We start from the raw sequence: 26,456 nt of genomic DNA on the forward strand, positions 1-26,456 counted from the left end.
ATGCTTGGGGTCTCTACGAGCCTGGCATCGTAACTAATAGGAGCTCAGCCCCATCCATTGTGGGGCCCATCCCCTGTTAGTATTGCGCGAGCTCCCTAGCTCTGCACAATTTCAAATATGGTTAGGGTGTAGTTCTTGTGCTCTTTCAAGAAAAGAAAGAAAACAAGAACGTTACCAGAGAACTGTCCTTAAGTGATGAAACTCAAACGAAAGAAAACAACTAGAAGATAGAGATCAGTTCCCTAATCAGCAAAGAAATGTGATAATCTTGTAAGTCCAAAGCAAATTATGGTATCTATGAAAAATTTTTGCTAGAGGAAGTTGAATCGTGAATTACAAACCATTTGTAGTCTCTTCTCCCTGGCACCTTTAATTTAATTTTTTCCTCTGATTACATTACATGGTCTTCATTGAATTTCCACATTTTAGGTTACTATTCTGGATCAGGCAAAATCACTTGTTTTTCCCCTCCCACTTCTGGCAGTTGCTCATCAGCAATTAATTCATGGTATTTATCTTTGAACATTTGTACAGTTCTCAATCACCATATCAGTTGTAATAGTTGATTATCATGGATATTACACTTTACCTTTTTCAGGATCTTCAATTGTTGGAGATGACGAAGATGCTTCTTTTCTTAAGGTTATTTTATATTTGCAAAATGAAATTTTTCATAAGATTTGGTGGATAGAGTTCATGCTATATTAGGGATCAAATCACTCAGAAGATCCTTTTTTATGTTTAGAATTTACACTTCATGATACACACTATGTTCTACGACATTTCACAGGCTTGTGAAAGAGTATTTGGAGTAAATATTTCAGATGCAGTGAATGCTGAAACTTACAGCCCCGAGGAGCTAGCAAGGCAAATTACAGCCAGTTCAAATTCTGTAAACCGGATTGGTTTTATTGGGCTTGGAGCAATGGGATTTGGCATGGCATCTCACCTCTTGAAATCAAACTGTTCAGTCGTTGGTTATGATGTAATTTCTGTTCTTCAACTTTCTGGATTTTTTGAGTTCCTGATTATAATACTTAATGTTTAGTTGGGGCAATCCCGTCCGACATCTAAGCCTAGCTTCATTTCTCAATCCATGAAGGGTAAGATAAAACTCCTTTACATCTCTATACATGTAACAAAGCACTAATGAGACCAGTTTTCTGGCAAGGCCTGGTTCAACTTATCCTGCAAGTCTATAAGTTCGGGATAGTGCCGTAAGTGGTAGTTATTCTTCTTTTATCGTAAGCAAAGTGTTGTTTATATAACAGTTACTAGAATCATCAGCACTCTATTTCTTATCCTCAATTCAGATAATTTCTTGTAGAGTTATTGGATCAATCGTATCTTTATGTGTTAAATGGAAAAAAAGGTGGTTCTTAAACTGATACTTTTTGCACATCCTGAAAGTATGTCTTTTTAGCTACATGCTTATGCTTGGTTTTACGTGCAAAAGCATGGATTTCTTTTAGGGTGTGGATGTATAATTCAACTATACTTTACTTTTTTCTAAACCTATGTTGAAATATTAAATCTGTTGTTGGTCCACCTCCTAATAGCTTAAGCTTTTGGGTGGATTGGTAAACTAACACGGTATTAGAGTAGGAGAACCAGAGTTCAAACTTATTGCAATTTTTATTTCCTTTAAGTTGTCATGATGTATTCAGTCTATAATATGTCTCGGGCTTATTATTTAATTTTCACATGTTGGTTTTTCCAATTAATTTACCTTACCCACACGATTGCCCATTTTCCGGCCCACATTTGAGGGGAGTGTTGAAATATAAAAACTACTATTGGTCCCCTCCACATAGCTTAAGCTTTTGGTATCATTTGGTTTCATGACAAAGTAATGACACAGGTTTAGCAGATTGAGCTTGTATTTTGAAAACGCCATTGTTATTGATCAATCTATGTATCTTTCCTTTGATGCAGGTATATAAACCAACACTAATGAGATTTGCCAACATTGGCGGTTTGATTGGGAACTCTCCGGCAGAAGTTTCAAAAGGTAAATTGAGGGAGATAAATTGAAATGTGTAAATATATGTAAAACTAATTTCTGAACACTCAATAGTATAATTTTTGCACTGTTTTTGTTTTCCTTCTTCCCCCTAACCGGATCCACCCTGCTTATTGGTCCTTAAAGGACTTTTCACTTCATATTCAAAAAGTTAAATGGATGGACAATGTGCATCCTCTATCATTTGTGGATGGCATTGATATTATTAGTAAGAACTTCTAGCAAGAGAAGAAATGAAATTATGATGCTTATATTTGCAGATTTTTGCATTAATCATTAGTTCTTAACTTAAAGACGCCTAGAAATTCTCAACTTTTCACCTAAAAGATAATTAGGAGGAGGAAAGAAAAATGGGATAAAATTTTTGCAGCCTGGTATCAGTTACTAGAATGCTTCACTTTCTAACTTATAGATTATGAATTGCTTGTTTCTCCTACACTGCCGTTAATTGGAGAAAGTTAAAAATTTAAGTTGCAATTAAGAAATGAAAACCTTTTTTTTCTTTTTTTTTTTTTTTTTTTTTTTTTTTTTTTTTTTTTTTTTTTTTTTTTTTTTTGTATGTCTCTTGTAGATGTCGATGTGCTTGTAGTCATGGTCACAAATGAAACTCAAGCTGAGAATGCTTTATATGGAGATTCTGGAGCTGTTTCAGGTGCACAAGTACTTCTTAAAATTCCATCTATATTTTTGTTATTGACGCTAACACTACATGTTACATTTAACAGCTCTTCCTTCTGGAGCATCTGTCGTCCTTTCATCAACCGTGTCTCCTGCATTTGTGAGCCAACTAGAGCAACGTTTGCTAAGTACTTCTACTTCTAGACTTTCCATGTCATTTCTATGAACTGTACTTCCTTCTTTTGATCTATAATTAACCTACATTTATACATAAAGGATTAGTCTAGACTTTCCATGTTATTTCTATGAACTGGACTTCCTTCTTTTGATCTATAATTAACCTACATTTATACATAAAGGATTATTCTCTTTTATTTCTTTCCTTTTTTATGCTCTGTTTCTGTGCCTTTATATGGCCGACTGTACCTCATTCTATGAATAAGAAAGAATAAGAAATAAAGCAGTGCTTTTCCCTGTTCTCTGTTTTCTTCGCGTGTGTGTTCACATATACCTATATACGTACACACACACACACACACACACACATATATATATTATGCTTATAATCTTTGGGTTTCAATGTCATGCAATGAACCATGTCCTTTCTTATGTAGTTCTTGTTACATGCTCTTTATTTTTCGTGCCATGTAATAGTGCTTTCTTTGTGAAAATATGTATCTGCATACAGATGAAGGCAAGAATTTAAAACTGATTGATGCACCTGTTTCCGGTGGTGTTAAGAGAGCCTCCCTGGGAACATTAACGGTTGGGAAAAACAACTTTTTCAGTTTACAAAAATAACACCTGTTTATTTTATTTAACTGCTATTTCCTAAACTTAAGTACCTTTTCAGATAATGGCATCCGGTGCAGATGAGGCTCTCAAGAGTGCTGGTTTAGTTCTGTCAGGTACTATGGATATTGTGTAAGAGCCAGCTGAAGAGCACATTTTTTAATTATCCAGTCTCAGGAATTTGAAAAATAACTTTGAAATGGCACCTTATGCATTGCTTACAGAACTAAGTGAGAAGCTTTACATTATCAAAGGAGGTTGTGGGGCTGCAAGGTATTTTTGACTCAACGTTTGTTTTTCACGCATTTACATTCTGGTGATGATAGGAGTAATACAACGTCACATGGCACTTAAAGATTGGCATCTTTCATTCATATTATTATTCTTTTTCTTTATTATTCTTTTTTCATTTATTTTATTTACTTATTTTTATTTATTTATTTCTGTTTATGCTCTGTTTTCTAGTGTCGTAAAGATGGTCAATCAATTGCTTGCTGGAGTTCATATAGCATCAGCAGCTGAGGCTATGGCATTTGGAGCCCGATTAGGTCTTAATACGAGGACATTGTTTGATGTCATCACAAGTAGCAGGGGAACGTCGTGGTAATTGCATTCACTCTTCGCTAGCATGATATCCTGTGCTACCATTTGTAGAAAATCAAGCTAGACGTTAGGATTCTTGTTATATCCCGGATATTAGGAGTATTCACATATATTGTAATCCTAGTTTAAATTTCGGAGATAAGATCTGTTAGTTCCTGATTTTGTGGACTAGGGTTAGCTCCTCTTATGTGTATATATATACCCGTTAATCAATGAATAAAAATCAGAGGATTACTTCCTAAATTTCCTCATGGTATTAGAGCAACTCTGAGCCCTAACTCTGCCGCCGTTCCTCTTCTGGTCACTAAGCTGTTCTCCGCTTGCTGACCATCACCGGCAGTCCTCCTCTCAATTTTTTTTTCCTCTCTCTCTTCCTCTCAAGTTTTTTTTCTCTCTCTCTCTTTCTTTCCCTTGATCCTCAATGGCGGAATCTGAACAAACCTCCACAACTAGTGGTACCTCATCCACTGCTCTTCCATCCCTGAATAATCCAGTCCCATCGGAAGGCAGCCTTATCCCTGTGACCGGTCATAAACTCACTGGTCATAACTACCTTTAATGGTCTCAGTCCGTCATGATGTTTATTTGTGGCCGAGGCCGTGATGACTACCTCACTGGAGCCGCTGCACAACCAAAACCAGATGATCCCCAATTCAGGGTGTGGAGAGCTGAGAACAACCTGGTGATGTCATGGCTGATCAATTCCATGACTACAGAAATTGGCGAGAATTTTCTCCTTTACTCCACTGCAAAGGAAATCTGGGATGCAGCCCATGACACTTTCTCCAGCAGTGAAAACACTGCTGAACTCTTCCATATTGAGAGTATTCTGCACGATCTCAGACAAGGCGAGTTCCCTATTACTGCCTATTTCACAAGTCTCACCCGTTATTGGCAACAACTAGATCTTTTTGAATAAATCGAGTGGAAGTGCCCTGATGATAGTACTCGCTTCAAGAAAATCGTGGAAACCAAGCGTGTTTTTAAATTTCTTATGGGCCTCAATAAAGCTCTCGATGATGTTCGTGGCCGGATCTTAGGTACCAAGCCTTTACCAAGTCTCCGAGAGGCTTTCTCTGAGGTCCGCAGAGAAGAAAGCCGGAAGAGAGTGATGATGGGGCAACCAGGGGTGCCTGGGAATGTAGAGGGGCTAGCCTTAGTAACCCACAAGGACAGTTCCACAGCCCAAGACTCTTCTGCACATGCTGTACGTGGACCTCCTCAGAATCGCAGTGATAATAGGCCACGCAAGGGAAGACCCTGGTGCGATCACTGGTGCGCAAACCAGGCCATGTCAAAGAAACCTGTTGGAAGCTGCACGGAAAACCTGCAGATTGGAAGCCCAACCACACATCCGGTGATCATGAGAGCCGTGGAAACGTTGCTTCTGCTGAAGAATCCAAAAGCCCAAGTCAAGCTCCATTCACCAAGAATCAACTTGAGATGCTGCAGCACTTGATTTTAGTCAGGCTCATCACTCCACCAACCCGTCAGTGATTGGCACAGGGGGAGTCACTCAGCGTGGTAATAACACTCTGGCCTTTCATGCCGCAAAGGCACCCTCAACCCACTGGATTGTAGATTCTGGCGCATCTGATCACATGACAGGTGATAGGACCCTGTTATCCTCCTACAGTCCATGTCCGAGCACTCTCATTGTCCGTATTGCCGACGGCTCATGCTCTACAGTTGCTGGAGCTGGCACTGTCCAGCTTTCACAAAATCTGACCCTTCACTCAGTTCTTTTTGTGCCTAATCTTGACTGCAATTTACTATCTGTTAGCAGACTCAATAAAGATTTAAACTGTGAGACTAAGTTTTTTGCTAAATCTTGTGTATTTTAGGACTTGGATTCGGAGAAGACGATTGGCAATGCTGAGCTTTGTGCAGGCCTATATCTTCTCAAATTTGACAATCCACCAACAAACCCGAGATGTAATGCACTTAGTGCTAGTCCCCAGAGTCAACCCGGCAGCAGTCAAGAGTCAATGAGTCATTCTAATAAAGATAGTGCTATTATGATGTGGCACTATTGCTTAGGTCATCCAAATTTTATGTATCTTGAACGTCTTTTTCCATCATTATTCAATAATAAAACTTCTAAATTTTTCCACTGTGATGTTTGCCAACTACCCAAACATACTCGCAGTACATATTCTCCACGACCATACAAACCTTCTCATCCATTCTCCCTCATTCATGGGGATATCTGGGGGCCTTCAAAAATCTAAAATATCTCAGGGGCTCGATGGTTCTTACTATTGGTTGATGATCATACACGGCTAAGCTGGGTATTTCTCATGAAAGATAAATCCGAAACTAGCCAAATCTTCCAAAACTTTCATACCATGATCCAAAACCAATTCCATGCAAATATTCAGGTCCTCAAAACTGACAATGCCCGAGATTTCTTTAACACTGTCCTTGACCCTTACTTGCAGTCTCATGGTATTGTCCATCAAAGTTCCTGCGTCGACACACCTCAACAAAATGGAGTGGCCGAGTGTAAGAATCGCCACTTACTTGAGGTTGCTCGTTCCTTGTTATTCACTTCCAACGTTCCCAAAAGATTCTGGGGCGAAGCTGTTCTCACCGTGACTTATCTCATTAATAGAATGCCTTCCCGAATCTTAAACTACAAAACACCAAGCCAGACCTTCCTTGACGCATATCCTAATTCTCACCTCATTTCTCAAATGCCACTTAAGATTTTTGGTTGCACAGTGTTTGCTCACATCCACTCACAACATCGGGGAAAACTTGATGCGAGAACTACAAAGTGTATCTTTCTGGGCTATTCACCCAACAAGAAAGGATACAAATGTTACTGCCCCAACACCAAAAAGTTCTTCCACTCCATGGATGTAACTTTCTTCGAAGACAAACCTTTCTACCCCAATTCTGCAATTCAGGGGGAGAGCAATGTGCAAGAATCACAGAATTGGATCTCTATTATTGATACAATCTCCGATCCAACCAATGTCACCACTGATACTCCCACTATTCTACCAACCCTGCCCTCAGCCGAGACACCCTTAGCCGAGACACCTCCCATACTGGCCGAGACACCTCCCATACTGGCAAACCCTCTACCAACCGAATCTCAACCTGTAAATCCTGAGTTAAATCTATTAAGTCCTACTCATCTCCCAAGTCACACTACAGTAAATAAAGAGATTATTGTCTACTCAAGAAGAAGGCGCCGACAAGAAGAGCCTGTACAAACTCAGCAAAACCAGGAGTCTAATCCGGCTCCAACTGTCCTTGAAAAACCGCAAGGTAAGGAAAAACTTACTCATGTTCCTCTGGCTGAAAAATTTACAGATCACGGCTCGGATCTAGATAGGCCAATTGCGGAAAGGAAAGGAGTCCGCTCATGCACTCAACACCCTCTTCACAACTACATGACATATTCCAACCTATCCCCGGGTGATAGGGCATTTGTGTCATCTTTGGATCAAGTCCAGATTCCTAATTCCGTTCATGAAGCCTTACAAGTGCCTGAATGGAAAGCAGCAACCTTGGAAGAAATCCGAGCACTTGAGAAGAATGGAACCTGGATTCTCACCACGCTCCCACCGGGAAAACGCACTGTAGGATGCAAATGGCTCTTCTCGGTAAAACACAAGGCAGATGGAAGTGTGGAACGATTCAAGGCCCGCCTGGTGGCCAAGGGTTTTACACAGTCCTATGGAATCGATTACCAAGAGACATTCGCACCGGTTGCTAAGCTAAACACTATCCGGGTCCTATTGTCCATAGCAGTGAACCGAGATTGGCCATTATTTCAACTCGATGTGAAGAATGCATTTCTAAATGGAGATCTTGTAGAGGAAGTATACATGGAGTTACCTCCGGGATTTGAGAACAACTCCACAAAGGATAAAGTCTGCAAACTCCAGAAGTCATTGTATGGCCTCAAACAATCACCCCGAGCCTGGTTTGATAGATTTACAAGGGTTCTAAGACGAGATGGATACTCTCAATGCCAAGCGGATCACACTTTATTTGTGAAACACTCAACAGATGAAAGACTCACAGTGCTCATTGTATCTGTCGATGACATAGTGCTCACCAGAAACAATGAAGAAGAAATTAAACATCTCAAACTCTTGCTCTCCAAAGAGTTCGAAATTAAGGATCGCAGACTTCTAAGGTTCTTTCTCAGGATGGAAGTGGCCAGATCAAGCAAAGGAATATCAGTCTCGCAACGAAAGTATGTTCTAGACCTCCTAAAGGAAACAGGCATGATCGGGTGTAAACCAGTTGGAACACCTATGGACCCAAACACCAAGATAGGAGCTCAAGCCGATGGAGTAGCAGTCGACAAAGGAAGATACCAGCGATTGGTGGGAAAACTAATCTATCTAGCTCATACCCGTCCTGACATAAGTTTTGCAGTCAGTGTAGTCAGTCGGTTCTTGAATAATCCCTCTGAGGTGCATATGGAGGCCGTGTACAGGATACTGAGATATCTCAAGAAGGATCCTGGAAAGGGATTAATGTTTAGGAAAACTTCCACTAGGACTCTTGAAGTCTACATAGATGCAGACTGGGCCGGATCCCCTATAGATCGAAGATCAATCTCAGGCTACTGTTCATATGTGTGGGGAAATCTGGTAACATGGCGTAGCAAGAAGTAGGCAGTAGTTGCACGCAGCAGCGCCGAAGCTGAGTTTTGAGCCTTAGCCCATGGAATCTGTTAAGGCATTTGGCTAAAGTGACTACTGGAAGAACTTAGAGTAAGGATAGATGGACCTATAGAAATGTTGTGTGACAATCAATTAGCTATAGCCGTCGCAAAGAACCCGGTACACCACGACAGGACGAAGCACGTTGAGATAGACAGGCATTTCATCAGTGAGAAGATTGAAAGCAGAGTGATCTCCTTAAGACATGTTCCTTCACAGCACCAGGCAGCAGACATTTTGACTAAAGCTCTTCATTGTCCTAACTTTCACGAGTTGAGTTCTAAGCTAGGCATGTCAAGTATATACCATCCAGCTTGCGGGGGAGTGTAGAAAATCAAGCTAGACGTTAGGATTCTTGTTATATCCTGGATATTAGGAGTATTCACATATATTGTAATCTTAGTTTAAATTTCAGAGATAAGATCTGTTAGTTCCTGATTTTGTGGACTAGGGTTAGCTCCTCTTATGTGTAAATATATACCCGTTAATCAATGAATAAAAATCAGAGGATTACTTCCTAAATTTCCTCACCATTCCTTCCACTACAAGTGATTACTCTTTATCATTTCTTCATAATTTTGTTATAACTTGTGCGACGTTGTAACATTTAATTTCTTTTTTTTTCTTGCTTTAATTAGCTTTATTGATTGCATGCCAAGTTGCATCAATTGGTGGTCCCCTTTTGTATACTCTTCTTGTTCTTCTTGTTTCTTTATTTTTTTCAATAAAATTTTTCGTTTCTTATCAAAAAAATTTTATACTCAATTCACTTATATTTTTGTCATGAGATGTGCAGCTTCATGTATCCCTATTTATTATGTTTATCTTTGCAGGATGTTTGAAAATCGTGTTCCACACATGCTGGATAATGATTATACACCTTATTCTGCACTCGATATCTTTGTGAAGGATCTGGTGAGATTGATAAGTCCCATGCAGTGTTTTTGCTATAAATTCCTCATGCGATTTAGCATTTAGCAGACTGATCTGGTCATATTGTAATCATCTATAGGGAATTGTTTCTCGTGAATGCTCGTCTCGAAGAGTTCCGCTTCATATTTCAACAGTTGCACACCAACTGTTCATCTCAGGTGCTGTGTAATTTTTTATTTTTAGAATTCATACGGTTGTCATTTTTTCATTGTTCTTCACCTTCTATGACATCTCTCATAACTCTATGATAGATAGTGGACAATGATAAACATCATTATGAATGAAGCTGGCCAGAATAAACAGCTATTAAAAAAATGACCTGTAACTGCCCACATAGTGTCTCAATCATGCCTTGGTGGTTATTTTCTTTTTCCCATGGGGAAGTGACAGCTTTCCTTGTTATATTGTTAAGTAAGTTTACTGATTCTTCCAAAAGCTTAAGTTGTTAGAAGGCTGTCAACAATAGTTTAATATTCTAATACTCGCGTCACGCATGGTGGAGGAAAATAATAATTAGAAGGCCCAACACGTGAACATTTAATCATATGTTTGAACATGTGAAATTTCCAATACTGATAACAAGTTTAGAGAGTACACTTAGAGGGGTTTGCACATAGAACCTTATATATTAGTTTGCCTATTCTCTTGAAATCCTAAGCTGTTAGGTGGTGGGGAGCCAAAAATAATGTAATATTCTAACAGGTTCCATATAAGTGGTTAGGTTGGATATAGTACCTAATATTTGATGCAACTATTTAGCAGGTTCTGCTGGAGGTTGGGGACGGCAAGATGATGCTGGTGTCGTTAAGGTATGAACCATTTAGGTAGCATTTGGTTTGAGGGTTCTAGAACCAGAATCATGATTCTGATTCAAACCTTTGATTGTTTGCAAAAAAGTAAAAAACGGTTCTGGTTCAATATTTGAAAACTAGTGTTTAGTTTAAATGGTTCTGGTTCGAGGTTGAACCTGATGTGATGTTTTAAACCAGAATCACCCCTGGTTTTAAAACTACCTCCCCTTGGTTTTGAGTGGTTCAAACCCCTGATTCTGGTTCTGGTTCTAGAACCATGATTGGACCTAAAAACTATGAATCATGGATCTGGTTCTAAAATCAAAATCAGAATCACCCTGATTTGAACCCTCATACCAAATGGAGCCTTATATTTGCCTTTTGCTTTCAGCTGGAGATAGCATAAGGAACATAGAAGAAAGGTTTAACTAGATATATCAAGTGAAGTTTAGAAGTACATTCCGAAGTTCAATGTTTTCGTTGTCAGTTTTTTCTCGAAAAGGAAATACTTTGTCTGCAGACTGTTTCTCTTATGTTTCTTTTCCAGATTATATCCTACTCCTCCATTATCCATTGCTATATTTTATCTTAGTTGGGGATTCAATTTTATCATGCAGGGGAATTTGGACCTTATTTCTTTTTAAGCATGGGTTGGCAAAGGTTGCTTTCCACCAATGTTATATGTTGTGTTAACACACGAATCATAATTCATGATTATTAATATAATCATGCATAATCATGAATTATATTAATAATCATGAATTATGATCATCTGTTGTACCCTTTATTTTTATCTTTTTTTCAATAAAATTTTGTTTCTTATAAAAAATAAAAATAATTCATGATTATCAATAAGAGTTATCTTTTTATTTTTTTTTTTATTTTAAAGATATTAGGACAAAATTGATGAGTTAGTATTCGATTGGGAGAAAGACATAGTAACTTTATTTACTATTTTTGCTCATGCTGTTATTTCTATCTAATAGCTATTAAGTCTAGCACATTCATGGACAACAGTACAAATTTTACTCTTAATAGAGAGGCTTGCAGTTCAGTAATATTGAAGAGCTCTTACCATCTTTAGCCTTCCAAAATTTTGCATGATGGGGATTTTTTATTTTTTTTTAGCCTGCAGAACATGATTCGAATATTACACTGTTCAATAGAATGCTTAAGCTATAAAGATCAGCTGGTTTTGACTCGCCAGTTATAGGTTTACAAATATTATTTATGTCTTCAGGTCTATGAGAACATAACAGGCGTAAAGGTTGAGGGAAAACTTCCCTTGCTTAAAAAGGAAGCCATCTTGGAATCCCTTCCATCTGAGTGGCCAGTAGATCCCATTTCTGATATACAAAGACTAAATCAGAACAATTCAAAGACTTTGGTCGTTCTCGATGATGATCCGACTGGAACACAAACTGTTCACGACATTGAGGTGTTAACTGAATGGTGAGTGTCCTAGCTATCCTTTGTATGCTGATTCAAAACATTGTTCAATAGGATCTGTTATTCTTAGGTTTAGCTGCTGCGTTTCTGCTCAAGAAGTTGCCCCTTTTTTTGCCCTTTGTATAAGCGGAGTGCCAGAGCCTCCATACAATTTCACATGTTGAGGAAAGAGGACATTCACGAAGGTTATGTTTTGTCACTGAAAATTGTTTCCTTACTTTTTCACAGGAATGTTGAATCGCTTATTGAGCAATTTAAAAAGGCCCCTAAATGTTTGTTCATTTTAACCAACTCCAGAGCATTAAGTTCGGAGAAGGTATGATCTTTCATCAAGAATAATTTAAATTTACTCGATTCCCATGTGTTTTTTTTTTTTTTTTTTTTTTTTTTTTTTTTTAAAAAGGGGAAAAAAATTTTTTTTTTGTAAAAAGAGGATCAAAACGTCATTATAAATTCTCTGTGTTTTAGGTAATGCACTTCGTAGCTTTAATTATTAAACATCATGTTTATGAGTGCGAAAGTAATAAAGTACATTGATGTTTATGAGCACAAAAATCATAAAGTGCAGGCCAGTGCATTGATTAAAGAGATATGTAGGAATCTGCATACTGCTGCTGAATCAGTCAAGAATGCTGATTATACAGTAGTTTTGAGAGGGGATTCAACTTTACGTGGTCATTTCCCAGAGGCAAGTGACTTAAATATTTTTCTATAGATTAAACACTTTTGAGATTTGCGGTTTTGAGCTAAGACGATGACATGAGACTGGCCGATTGTTTTAGGAAGCTGATGCAGCTAGTTCAGTATTAGGTGAGATGGATGCATGGATCATTTGCCCCTTTTTCCTTCAAGGAGGCCGTTATACTATTGGAGATATACACTATGTAGCAGATTCTGATAAGTAATATTCTGCTCCTTTTTCTGTTTGGATAATGGTGAGTCTGACTTGTACTAAAAGTTTAGGCCTTCATTGGTGATGGGATTTGCAGGATTGTCCCTGCAGGAGACACAGAGTTTGCAAAAGATGCTGCTTTTGGCTACAAATCTTCAAATCTCCGTGAGGTCTAATTTTTTATTTTTGGCTTTGATTAAGTCGCATTTTAATGCGCAGCACCATATACTCTAGAAATTAAGAACAGCTGTAATTTGAAACTCTCTTTACCTAAATTTTAGTGGGTGGAGGAGAAAACAGGTGGCCACATACCAGCCAGCAGTGTTGCTTCCATTTCTATCCAGCTTCTAAGAAACGGTGGACCAGATGCTGTTTGTGAGCATCTATGCAGTTTGCAGAAGGTATGAAGTTTACTTGCCATTCAAACAATAACGCATCACTGTTTGTTCTTACAACTACTAGAGACTCTTGCACAAACAAATGGAATCATAATTCTTGAATTATTCTTCTTGTTGAGATTTCCGAATCAATTAGGGAAGATTTCTAGGAATTATCCCTAATATCTTGTATATAACTTAGGAGGAGAATCCGGGATTCTACCGGATCTTTATTTTATCTTTCCTAGTTTAGTGGGTTTGTTTCCTTAGTTAGTTACAACCTAAGAATAGTCAAAGCTTTATTATTTGTATATATATGTGTACCGGCTGATTAAAGGAATAAGAATTGATATTCATTCTTCCTAAAAATCTACATGGTATCAGAGCCCTAGGCTCGTATCTCTGGAAATTTTTTCCTCTCAGCCCTGCCGCCCCTCACAGTCACTCTCACGGCAGGTCGCTTTTTTCCCTCAGCCCTGCCGCCTCTCACAGTCACTCTCACGGCAGGACACCTCTTTTCCAGTCAACTGGCCTTACTCTCTTGGCCTTATTCTCGTATTCTGCTCCCTTATTCTCACGATTAGGGATCGATCTATTCCTCTTTTTCTCTAGACTTCACATCGCCGTTTTTTTTTTTGTTTTTTCCCTGAATGACTAAATACGGCATGGCAACAGAGAAGTCTACCTCAACCTCGGCAGATAGTTCCACCACCGAAGTTTCATCCGCAACCAATTCCCATGGAGGACCAGAAAACACATCAACTCTCATTACCGAACACAAACTCAATGGCCACAATTACCTACAATGGTCACAATCAGTGATGATGTTCATTTGTGGTAAAGGCAAAGATGAATATCTCACTGGTGAGATTACAATTCCAGGAAAAGGAGACCCTAAATACAGAACATGGAAAACAGAAAACCACATGATCATGTCATGGTTGATCAATTCTATGAATAATGAAATAGGAGAAAATTTTCTCCTATATAGGACTGCAAAGGAGATATGGAATGCAGTGAGGCAAACCTACTCTAGCTCGGAAAATATCTGTTTGAAAGTAAGCTGCTCTTCATGATCTACGTCAAGGAGACCTCACGGTAACACAATACTACAATACTCTTACTCGTCATTGGCTGCATCTTGATATGTTTGAAGTCCATCCGTGGAAGTGCAGTGAAGATACAAAGTTATACCGGGAGATAGTGGAGCAGAAAAGGACCTTCAAATTTCTTCTCGGCCTCAACAAGAATCTGGACGAGGTCAGAGGAAGGATAATGGGTACAAAGCCTTTTCCGAGTATAAGGGAGGCTTTTTCAGAGGTTCATCGGGAGGAAAGTAGGAAAAAGCTGATGATGGGCTCTCAAAATTCCGCTCCAACTCTGGAAGGATCCGCCTTGGCTGCTAGAGGACCACAGAATAGTGTTACTGACAACAAGCAAAGAAAAGGAAGACCTTGGTGTGATCATTGCCGCAAAACAGGACACATCAGGGAGACTTGCTGGAAGATTCACGGGAAACCATCTGATTGGAAGCCTTCTAGACCAAATATTGCTGACGCTTCTGGTGACAAGGAAAACTGCACCACTTCTGGTTCACGGGCTGAAAACAGCCCCTTCACAAAGGAACAACTTGAGGTACTCCAGAAGCTGCTTAACCAGAATGTTATGACCCAAACAAGCAATAAAAACCCGGGTTCTAGTATGCTAGCACATAAAGGTAATCTTTCAAATGCCTTTGCGGTTAATAAATGTCATACAAATCCTTGGATTGTTGACTCAGGAGCCTCGGATCATATGACGGGAGATGCCTCTATATTTCACGAGTATAGTCCAAATCTTGAGAACCATACAGTCCGCATAGCAGATGGTTCTTCATCCAGAGTTAAAGGAACAGGAGTAGTGAAAGTCACTAAGGATATAACCCTTCATTCGGTTCTTCATGCTCCTAATTTGGACTGCAATTTAATTTCAGTGAGTAAATTAACTCGTGATCTCAATTGTGTGACTAAATTTTTTCCAAATCTTTGTGAATTTTAGGAATTGAATTCGGGGAAGACGATTGGCAGTGCTGAGGAGTGTTTTGGGCTCTATCTCCTCAAGGATAATATTTCTTCAAGAGGGCAATCTCAGAATAAGAATGGTGGATCATTCAAGAGTCAGTCTTGTTTAAACACTTGTGTCAATAAGGAGAGTGAGATTATGTTATGGCACTATCGTCTTGGTCATCCCAATTTCATATATCTCAGAAATTTGTATCCATCACTGTTTATCAATAAAAGTCCAAAGTTTTTCAATTGCGAAGTTTGCCAACTTGCTAAACACACTCGTAGTAGCTATCCTAACTCCTCATACAAACCTTCTCGCCCCTTTGCCTTAATTCATAGTGATGTATGGGGCCCCTCAAGAGTAAAAAATATCACTGGAACTAGGAGGTTTGTGTCTTTTATTGATGATCATACTCGCTTAACATGGGTATTCCTTATGAAAGAAAAGTCTGAAGTTGGACAAATTTTTCAGAATTTTAATTCTATGATACAAACACAATTTCAAACCAAGATTCAAATCCTTAAAAATGACAATGCCAAAGAATACTTTGAATCAATTCTTGGAACCTATCTCATGAGTCAAGGGATTGTCCACTTAAGTTCTTGTGTTGATACCCCTCAGCAAAATGGGGTTGCCGAGAGGAAGAACAGGCACCTATTAGAGGTGGCTCGGTCACTCATGTTCACCACTCATGTTCCAAAACATTTCTGGGGAGAGGCCATACTCACAGCCACATACCTTATTAATCGGATGCCCTCCAAAATCCTGAAGTTCCATCCAGACTCCGTGCAATGTTGTCCTTCAACATTTCCCACACACTAAATTCATCTCATCATTAGCTCCAAAGATATTTGGATGCTCTGCCTTTGTTCATAGACACTCTCAACATTGTGGGAAATTAGACCCTAAATCCATAAAATGTGTCTTTCTCGGGTACTCCTCACATCAAAAAGGGTATAAGTGTTACTCTCCCACAACCAAAAGGTTCTACAACTCAATGGATGTAACCTTCTTTGAACACCAATCATTCTTTTCCAAACCTGTAATTCAGGGGGAGAACATGAGAGAATTCTAGCTTTAGGATCTTGAATTTCAGCCCCTTGCATCTCTACCCATTCCCGGTCCTACTCCTCAAACAGATTCTACCAGTCAATCCGAGAGTCCACCAAGTCTATCTCATATCCAAGACAGTCCCAGTCCAAACCGTTCTAGTCCACCTCTTCAGCTTCAACAAAACAATGAAAAGAATAAAGAGGTAATTTTTTACTCCAGGAGGAAGAAGTCTGGAAAAGAGATAGAGCACACAATGCCTCTTACACTAGACCATGAAGCTGATCCAGATTCAATGCCTACACAAGTTCACTCGGGTAAGGATAATTTAGATATTACAATACCTACTATGGAGAATTTAGATGTTCTAATTGCCTTGAGGAAAGGTGTCAGAACGTGCACGAATCATCCTATTTGTCTACTCTTGATAGCATGCAGGTTCCCAACACTATTCAGGAGGCTCTCAAACACACAGAATGGAGGAAGGCAGTTAATGATGAAATCCAAGCATTGGAGAAAAATAACACATGGGTGTTGACAGATCTTCCCTCAAATAAGAAGACCGTCGGATGTAAGTGGATTTTTACTATCAAACACAAGGCTGATGGTAGTATTGAGAGACTAAAAGCTCGACTAGTTGCCAAAGGGTTCACTCAGTCTTATGGAATAGATTATCAGGAAACTTTTGCTCCGGTGGCCAAACTAAACACTATCAGAGTCCTTCTTTCACTTGCAGCAAACAAGGACTGGCCTCTACATCAACTGGATGTAAAAAATGCATTTTTGAATGGTGACCTTGAAGAAGATGTGTACATGGAAATACCTCCAGGACTGGAAGCAACCGTAGAAAGCAGCAAAGTGTGCAAACTCAAGAAGTCTTTGTATGGACTCAAACAATCTCCTCGTGCATGGTTTGACAGGTTTGCAAAGTCAGTTCTGAGAAATGGATTCACTCAATGTCAGGCAGATCATACATTGTTCGTGAAATTCTCCTCAGAAAACAAAGTGGCAGTCTTAATTGTATATGTCAATGACATCATTCTGACAGGTGACTATAAGGAGGAATTAGTGAGAGTGAAAGCAGTTCTGGCCAAGGAATTTGAAATCAAAGATCTTGGCAATCTCAGGTATTTTCTCGGAATGGAGGTTGCTCGATCCAAGCAAGGAATCTTTGTCTCTCAAAGGAAGTATGTCCTAGATCTGCTAAAGGAAACAAGAATGCTAGGGTGTAAGCCAGTCGACACACCGATGGATCCAACTAAGAAGATAATAGCTATGATAGAGTCTGCACCAGTTGATAGGGGGAGATACCAAAGACTCGTAGGACGGCTTATCTACCTCTCTCACACAAGACCGGACATCGGCTTTCCAGTTAGTGTAGTAAGTCAGTTCATGCACAATCCTACAGAAGAACACATGGAAGCTGTGTATAGGATCTTGAGGTACTTAAAAATGACACCAGGAAAGGGTATACTATACAGGAAGACTGGAAATCAGGATATTGAGATCTACTCAGATGCAGACTGGGCAGGAGATGTAAAGGACAGAAGATCAACAACTGGTTATTGTGCCTATGTTTATGGGAATCTAGTCACATGGAGGAGCAAGAAACAACCAGTAGTCTCAAAGAGCAGCGCAGAAGCTGAGTTTAGAGCATTGGCCCTTGGCATTTGTGAAGGAATGTGGATAAGGAGACTACTCAAGGAATTGGGGATAACAAGTGAGAAACCAATCAAGCTTTTCTGTGATAATCAAGCAACTATATGCATCGTCAAGAATCCGGTACACCATGACAGGACTAAGCATATTGAGATTGATCGTCATTTTATCTCAGAGAAGATTAACAACTCAATAATACAATTGATCTATACCCCTACACAATCTCAAGTGGCAGATATACTCACGAAAGCTCTTCCAAGAACAAGCTTCGAAGGATTGAGTCACAAGCTGTGTTTGTTCAACATCTACAACTCAGCTTGAGGGGGAGTGTTGAGATTTCCGAATCAATTAGGGAAGATTTCTAAGAATTATCCCTAATATCTTGTATATAACTTAGGAGGAGAATCCGGGATTCTACCGGATCTTTATTTTATCTTTCCTAGTTTAGTGGGTTTGTTTCCTTAGTTAGTTACAACCTAAGAATAGTCAAAGCTTTATTATTTGTATATATATGTGTACCGGCTGATTAAAGGAATAAGAATTGATATTCATTCTTCCTAAAAATCTACACTTCTCATTAAGTTTCATGTCATTGATATGCTGTAATGCCATTTAACTTAATTATACAATAGTACGGTGTTTAAGTTAGCTAGTCGCTACATCGTCGAGCTAGATATGCTAGAAGCCTCATTATTTTCACGTTTGTATGATTACGTGCTCTACACATCTGTTATGTGGTTTGTGAGGATGTTTTTCCAGTCATGGCATTAGATTATAATAATTACAATTATATAAATATCTTTGTCTCTATATAAGCAATATGTATATGTTGTATATTAGTACTATGTGTTTCAATTTTTGCTCTTTCAAGGGAAACACTTATATTTTTTATTTTTTATTCTTTTATTTCGAAACAAAAATTTGAAGTTATTCCACTATTTATTAATTTTCCTTGCAACTTTTAAATAAGTTTGAGCGAGTTTTTGAGAAGTAGTGCTTCTTAATCTAGATGGTATCTTAGGGGAAAAGTTCGAAATAATTTTCATTAATCATGACATGTGTCTAAGGTACTGTGGTAAACATGAAGATTTGATATGATCTAATTGCCCTATGTACATACACTTCAAAATTATTAAGTTTCTGTGGAAAAAATGTGAAACACATTCTTCATTTATATCCTGGAAAGAAACATAATACAGGGATGAAATAGAGAAACTTATACAACAAATACAAAAACCAACAACTACAGGCTAACAACTAACATTAATGAACTCTAATTTGCAGCTGGATGTACAAGAATGAAGATATTTTCTATAGTTTCCTTGATAGTTAGTTTCAATATTTGATTTAATGTTTGAAAGATGATTAACTGAGCAATCAATGTTGGGACGATAATTGTTGTGTTTCTATGCAAATACAAAATCAGAAGGTTAACGAGTTTAATTTCAGCTGTTAAAAATAATGAAAAACTCCATTTTGACTTTAAAACTCCACTTACCTGATCATCTTAGAAGTACTTGTGAAATAAAAGTTCTACCCTACTTTTCGCTAAAGCTTTGAAGGGGTTGGGGCTGTTGGGTCGTCCCTTAGAGTTGTTGGTCCTTGCTGGTGGAGGAGTTTTGGGGGTGGGAAGTATTGTAAATAATCTGGGTAAAATTTTATCTTATAATTTACTAGAGGATTTACAAGCTTAAATAGACAAATTACATAATTAATATTCTAACTACTACTAGACAACCACTCTAATTACATTTAACTACTAACCACTAATTATGTACGACTAATATCTTCCAACACTTCCTCAAGCTGGAGCGAAGGTATTTTGCATTCCCAGCTTGCTTATGAGATCTTTAAACTTCAAACCAGGCAAGCATTTGGTGAGAACATCTGCAAGTTGACAATGAGATGACATTGATGAAGTGTCTTATCAATTTTAGCATGCTTTGTTCGGTCATGTTGAACAGGGTTGTGTGCGATATTTATTGATGCCTTGTTATCACAATACAACATCATAGGTGCTTCTATTCTTATCCTGAAGTCCGATAAAATTATCTTCATCCAAAAAAGCTCACAAATCCTTTGAGCCATAGCTTGAAATTCTTCTTCTGCACTTGAGCGTGCCACCACCGGTTGCTTCTTACTGCAAGTGACCAAATTCCCACCTAGGAAAGTACAGTATCCTGAAGTTGATCTTCGATCTGTCAAGGAACCAGCCCAGTTTGCATCAATGTAAACTTCTAATTTAAGCTCCTCATTCTTATGAAATAGCAAGCCTTTTTCCTGGAGATCCTTTTAGATATCTCAAAATCCGGTTGACATCTTCAATAATAGGTTTTAGCGGAGCATGCATAAACTGGCTAACGACACTTACATCAAAGACAATATCTGGTCTGGTATGCGATAAGGAAATGAGCTTGCCCACCATTCTCTGGTACTCTCCTTGATCTACTAGTTCCTCTCCTTCATTTTTCTCTCCCAATCAATGTTTGGCTTCTATTGGAGTATCAATTGGTTTGCAGCCAGCCATGCCAGTTTCTTGCAGGAGGTCCTGAGTGTACTTATGTTGTGAGATGATCCCATGTCGCGATCTGGCAACCTCAATTCCTAGGAAATATCTCAGGTTTCCTAGGTCTTTGATTTCAAATTCCTTTGCCAACTAAGCTTTCAATCCAGTCTTCTCCTCATTGTCATCACCTGTCACAATAAAGTCATCTACATAGACAATTAAGGCTGTAGTCTCCCCTTCCGCAGACATCTTGATGAATAGAGTATGATCACCTTGGCTTTGAGTGTAGCCACGATTTAACATGGCTTTTGTGAACCTACCAAACCAAACCATGCTCGAGGTGATTGTTTCAGACCATAAAGGGATCTCTTTAATTTGCACACCTTATTGCTCTGCTTATCTCCTTGGTAACCTAGTGGAATATCCATGTAAACTTCCTCTTCCAAGTCTCCATGGAGGAAGGCATTCTTTACATCAGGTTGGAGTAGTGACCATTCCTTTATCACTGCTAGAGACGAGAATCTGTTAGGATCCTGGTTGCGTCCCACATTGCTAAAGTATGGGCTTAACATGTGGGTTTATAACCACTTGGGCACCCTCTCCCTACAAGCTAGCTTTTGGGGATGAGTTCTACCCAAGGGTTATAACAATTGGTATCAGAGCATGCTCCTCCTCAGGCCCACGTTGCGGAAGGGGCGACCTGGAAAGGCCAGAGTGGGCCGCCATGGACGTCGTGTCGAAAGCGTGGTGGTATGTTAGGATCCTGGTTGAGTCCCACATTGCTAAAGTATGGGCTTAACATGTGGGGTTTTAACCACTTGGGCACCCTCTCTCTACAAGCTAGCTTTTGGGGATGAGTTCGACCCAAGGGTTATAACAGAATCCTAATGGTGTTCATTTTTGCTCCTGGTGCGAATGTCTCGTGATAGGCTATTCCACAAGTCTGAGTGTATCCTTTGTGTCGAAATAAGGAAAGTAATAGGATCATTGACCTTGGAAGCCAATCAATCCAGTCAATATGGGATTTGAGCTGGAATAGGAAATTATTTTTTTGTATAGGAAAGTATTTCTTGTTTCCGAAAATAAAGACATTCCTTGAGGTCAGAATCTCCTTCAATTAAGGGATTTTTACACCAAAGTTGTTGGTGTGGTTTCCCTATAAATTCCTGTAAATGCTGTACAATTCTCATATTAATGAAAAATATTTTTCTCTGCCTTAAATCTACGTGGTATTTGAGCCGAAATAAGTCTCTTTTTTCATGGCTAAAACGGCCTTCCCTATTCTTGAGGAAACAAGATCTTCGGCTACTTCAGAGGCAGAGAGCACTCTTCTTGGTGAACCTTCCAGAACCACCATGAATCACAGAGATTCCTCTCTCCACTCGTTCCAGTTAACCCTCCAAAAACTAAACGGAAAAACCTACCTAGAATGGGTGCAATCCGTGAAGTTGGCCATAGACGGAAGGGGAAAGCTGGGTCATTTGACAGGAGAAGTGAAGAAACCAGAATGGGGAGACTCGAAGCTGAGCGCATGGAGGTCCAAAAACTCTCTGGTTATTGCCTGGTTGATCAACTCCATGGAGCTGGCCATAGGAACGTTCGGTTTGGTAATGTGTACTCCAGGAGGCCCAAGAAAGGCCCAAATATCTAAGCTACAGGTGGCATTTGTTGATTGGTCACATGGAAATTTTGTTAGTGGCCTAACCGAATCATGAATAAAAGGGCTAGATGCTAGGAGTGAGGTAGGGAATTAGTGAGTGGAGGTAGCAACGCCTCGAAGCTGTGGGATTTGTAATTTCCTTTGGTTTCCATAGTTAATACCAGTAGAGGGCTCTGAGATATTCTGAGCTCTCTTTTTCTCAATAAATCTCTTTTGTTTGGCTGGTCTTGGCATGTGTTAGCTGCTAGGAATTGTTCATTGCAGGTCGGTACTCATCAAGGACCTTTTGTCCTCTGGTTTTCTTTTGTTTCTTCCTACCTTTCATATTAATAAAATGTCATATCTTATAAAGAAGAAAGGAAAAATTTATAGCGTACTTGCTCAGGCAAGACTGCAGCTAATTGCAAGGATCTTCATCTTGTTTTTCATTTGCATTATTCAAATTTCTACTTTATCAGCACCTTTTATTTGTTGCATCAAAGCCTGCATTGAAGGTTAATATATGTGTGGAAAATTTTTTGCAAATATTCATTTGATTCATGATTCTATAACTTGGATTTTCCTATTAAGCACGATGCTGCTGGATGTTAGAAAGTCTTACCATGTTAGCTTCATTTATGTTTGTATGATCTCTTTCAAAAAACTTGATGCTGCTATGCTGTGTTTCATTTTAGTTGTTACAGTGTGATTGTTAAAGTATAAAACTATTGTTAGCCCACCTCTTAACAGCTTAAGCTTTTGGGATGGATTGGTAAACTAACATGGTATCAAAGCGGGAGGTCTTGAGTTTAAACCCCCGTAATTGCACTCTTTATCCCCAGTTAAGTTGTCATCATGTGTTGGGTCTTTAATATATCTCGGGCTTAAATATTCACGTGTTGGGCTTTCTAATTCATTTACCCACACGATTGCCCATTGTCCAACTCACACGTGAGGGGGAGTGTTAAAGTATAAAACTATTGTTGGCCCACCTCCTAACAGCTTAAGCTTTTGGGATGGATTGGTAAACTAACAGTGATGACTTCATGTATTCTAATTGCAATTTGTTGTTGATATTTTGTAATGCATATATTTATCAAGTCAGTGTGATATTGTACTTTGAGTTTTTCACTTACTATGATTTGAATAAGTGAATGAAACAGGGGTCGACATGCATAGTCAATGCAGCTAGTGAAAGAGACATGGGTGTCTTTGCTGCTGGAATGATTAAGGCAAGTATCATGCTACTCTTGTACTCTTCCTTTGGCCCATCTTTCACAAATTTGGGTTGTTCTTTTCATCGCTTGTATTTTACTTTTTATCTGCAGGCAGAAATGAAAGGAAAGCGGTACTTATGCCGCACAGCTGCCAGTTTTGTATCTTCGCGTGTTGGAATTGTTGCAAAAGCTCCAATTTCGCCAAAGGATCTAGGAATAAACAAAGAAAGGAATGGTGGTCTCATTGTTGTGGGATCATATGTCCCGAAAACCACAAAACAGGTTGGACTAGCCGCTACCTGTTGATTTATTATACATGCTTTTCATGCACTATGAACACTCTCTATGGTTCGTACTTAATCACAGGTTGAAGAGCTTAGACTGCAATGCGGCCAGAGTTTAAGAAGCATTGAGGTGATTCATAGTCTTAACTACCTGTCTCAGATTTGACTAATTTTTTTTAGTTTTTCAGTAAGAATCTCAGAAATTAGAACTAAACCCTCTATTTAGGGCTGTTGAAAAGACTACAAAAAATAGGTCCTATTCAAATCTGTATCCTAATCTTAGGATCTAGTAATGATGCAGTTCCTGGGTTATGAGATATAATCTAAGTTGTGGTTGAAGTCAACTAGAAGAAAGCAATATAAATTCTATGTTCACGTTTGAAAATATTAAATAGTCCTATAGCATCTCTTGGAGACAAAAAGTTCCTGTTCGTACCAATTTTACCCTTTGTACGCATAGTCAAAATTAAAATGTACATGTTCAAACAAAATTTCCATCCAGAAATGTTAAAAAGTGTTAATTTGAATAGAAATATGACATGGAAGTGACGCATTTTGGTTTCAGAAGTAGTTGACACATATATAAACTCTAATTTTATTATTAATTTTTTTTTTTTGGGGGAAAATGGCATATTATTAATTAGATTAAAACAGCCAAAACATGAGGAGCTTCAAATAAAGGTATCTGCTGAGAACCCACAGACTCAAATTGAAAAGAAAAAGCACCAGAAGCTAGAAAATGAGCCACAGAATTCCCTTCCCTAGGCACAAAACAACATTCCCAATTACTAACAAGGGATAGCATATTCAATATATCTTCAATGATAGCTCCTCCCTCACCAAGAAATGCTCTCGAATTGATGGATTGAACAACACACAATGCATCAGTCTCAATGATTCGAACATCCAGCCCACATTTCCTAGCCAAAAGGAGGCCTTCATGCAGCGCCATGCATTTAGCAACAAAGGGAGAAAAGCAACCATAGATCCTCTTTGCAAAGCCTGCCAGAACCACCGCATCTAAATCCCTCACTACAGCTCCAACACCAATCTATTCAAGACCTTGATGAACTGAGGAATCTATGTTCATTTTCAACAAATCCTCTGAAGGAGCTTTCCATCTGACATCTTGCCTCTGCAGAGGCTGCTGTACGGGAAGAGTTTTCTCCCAGCAGCTTTGAAAGTCTCCTAAAGCACGGTCTGCCCACTCCAAGGTTGCCGTTGGGGTAGCTGTAATATGGTGATGTATAGCTCTATTCCTATGAAACCAGATAGCCCATGCAATAACACTCAAAATTTCCAACTCAGCTTGACTAGCCACCCGACTCCAATTAACACACAGCGACTCAAAACAACCAGCCTTCACTTCGCTCAACTTTGGCAAGAGTGCACTAGACTAGCAAAGGGACAATCCCACAGAGCATGCCAATCCGTCTAAAGCCCGTCCCGACATAGCTGACACTGCGTCACACAATCAATCCCTCGCCTAGGTAATTAACCATACAAGGTAAAATGTTATTAACAGCCCTCCACATAAAATTCTTTACATTGTTTGGTATGTTGAGTTCCCACATCTTGACCCACCAATCTCAGTCTCCTCGAGCCCTCAAACCTCCCGATTTAGCTTTCATATCCATGGTCAATCTATAACCCAATCTCACTGAGTAAGCCCCTTTAGCATCGAAGTGCCAAACCCACCCGTCATCACACCCGCTTTGGCTCAAAGGGATATGAAGAATCACCTCCTGATCCACGGGGAGGAAAACATTGCGGATCAAATTCAAATTCCTTTGTCTATTTAGTATGGGATCTTCAACCTTCGAGTATTCGATATCCGGGTTCACTGGTGTGATAGGCCGAAAAGTATGGGGTCTAGGCCCTCAACCAAAGCCCATTTGCTAAGAGGTCTTGCCTATAATAGGCTGCGCCAAGTAAACGATGGATTGTGCCCCAGGCTAGCATCGAGAAGAGACCCACTAGCGAAATCTTTCACCTTTAGAATTCAAGCCACAAGAGAGTCCAGTTTTTGAATTATCCTCCAAATCTGCTTTGCAACTAACACTTGGTTAAAATTCAGACATTTTGAAGAATACTATTTTGAGTAGAATTTATTTGCCTCTAAATTTTGTTGTTGGTTCTAGTAGTATGTTTATCCTGAAAAAGTAGTAGTCACAATATAACAAGTGCTGCATACACGCACACATATGAAGACTAACCTAATAGAGACGCAATTATGATGTACAAGTATACTTCGTGGAAATGAAACTGGACATCAGGTTTGAACTTAGTTGGTTTTACATTTACGTGTAAATTGTAACATTGATTTATGAACATGGAAGTCTGAAAGATGCATTCTTATCCTCAACAGGTCTCTGTAGCTAAAGTTGCTATGGGATCTATAGAAGAGAGGGTAGAGGAAATCGCAAGAGCAGCTGAGATGGCAGATGTTTTCCTTCGGTCACGTAAGGACACTCTAATAATGACCAGTCGGGAGCTCATCACTGGAAAAAGTTAGTCTTTGCTCTCTGCGTGTGTGTGTAATAGAAAGCGAGAGCTTCTTCAACTTGGGTAGAATATTCCAGAAGAACTTAACAGAAAATAAATCGGCCAGCAGCTAATTTCTTAGTAGAAAAATATCACAGAATTGTTAATTTTATTTTTCTCTAATTACCCAAGTAATCTTTCGGTTCTTCTATCTCTTTCTTCACGTGTAATATTATTTTTTGTTGGAAGCTCCCTCTGAGAGTTTGGAAATCAACTTTAAAGTGAGCTCTTCACTGGTGGAAATAGTTAGGCGGATAACAACAAAACCTCGTTATATTCTCGCAAAGGTAATCTCTTGATTTCAAATGATCAAAGTTCCTCTCCAGATATTTGCAAATGGTT

General features: G+C 39.0%; 1 protein-coding gene across 2 annotated transcripts in view; it reads left to right on the forward strand.

The window, feature by feature from the left end:
- Positions 1–26,456, forward strand: part of LOC21392166 — a 73,263-nt gene that overhangs the window by 41,258 nt on the left and 5,549 nt on the right. For both annotated transcript variants that reach the window (XM_024165122.1, XM_024165123.1), the window contains 24 exons: positions 430–508; positions 599–642; positions 791–985; positions 1,936–2,011; positions 2,595–2,675; positions 2,749–2,829; positions 3,330–3,406; positions 3,495–3,549; positions 3,658–3,706; positions 3,899–4,036; positions 9,561–9,642; positions 9,740–9,818; positions 10,423–10,469; positions 11,692–11,903; positions 12,129–12,216; positions 12,469–12,588; positions 12,683–12,801; positions 12,890–12,962; positions 13,074–13,193; positions 23,233–23,301; positions 23,398–23,568; positions 23,653–23,700; positions 25,939–26,080; positions 26,304–26,401. In XM_024165122.1, coding sequence (XP_024020890.1) covers positions 430–508; positions 599–642; positions 791–985; positions 1,936–2,011; positions 2,595–2,675; positions 2,749–2,829; positions 3,330–3,406; positions 3,495–3,549; positions 3,658–3,706; positions 3,899–4,036; positions 9,561–9,642; positions 9,740–9,818; positions 10,423–10,469; positions 11,692–11,903; positions 12,129–12,216; positions 12,469–12,588; positions 12,683–12,801; positions 12,890–12,962; positions 13,074–13,193; positions 23,233–23,301; positions 23,398–23,568; positions 23,653–23,700; positions 25,939–26,080; positions 26,304–26,401 — 2,343 coding nt within the window. The remainder of the gene's footprint in view (positions 1–429; positions 509–598; positions 643–790; positions 986–1,935; positions 2,012–2,594; positions 2,676–2,748; positions 2,830–3,329; positions 3,407–3,494; positions 3,550–3,657; positions 3,707–3,898; positions 4,037–9,560; positions 9,643–9,739; positions 9,819–10,422; positions 10,470–11,691; positions 11,904–12,128; positions 12,217–12,468; positions 12,589–12,682; positions 12,802–12,889; positions 12,963–13,073; positions 13,194–23,232; positions 23,302–23,397; positions 23,569–23,652; positions 23,701–25,938; positions 26,081–26,303; positions 26,402–26,456) is intronic.

Source organism: Morus notabilis, unplaced genomic scaffold (assembly GCF_000414095.1).
Source record: "Morus notabilis unplaced genomic scaffold, ASM41409v2 Scaffold747, whole genome shotgun sequence".
Lineage (NCBI taxonomy): Eukaryota > Viridiplantae > Streptophyta > Magnoliopsida > Rosales > Moraceae > Morus > Morus notabilis.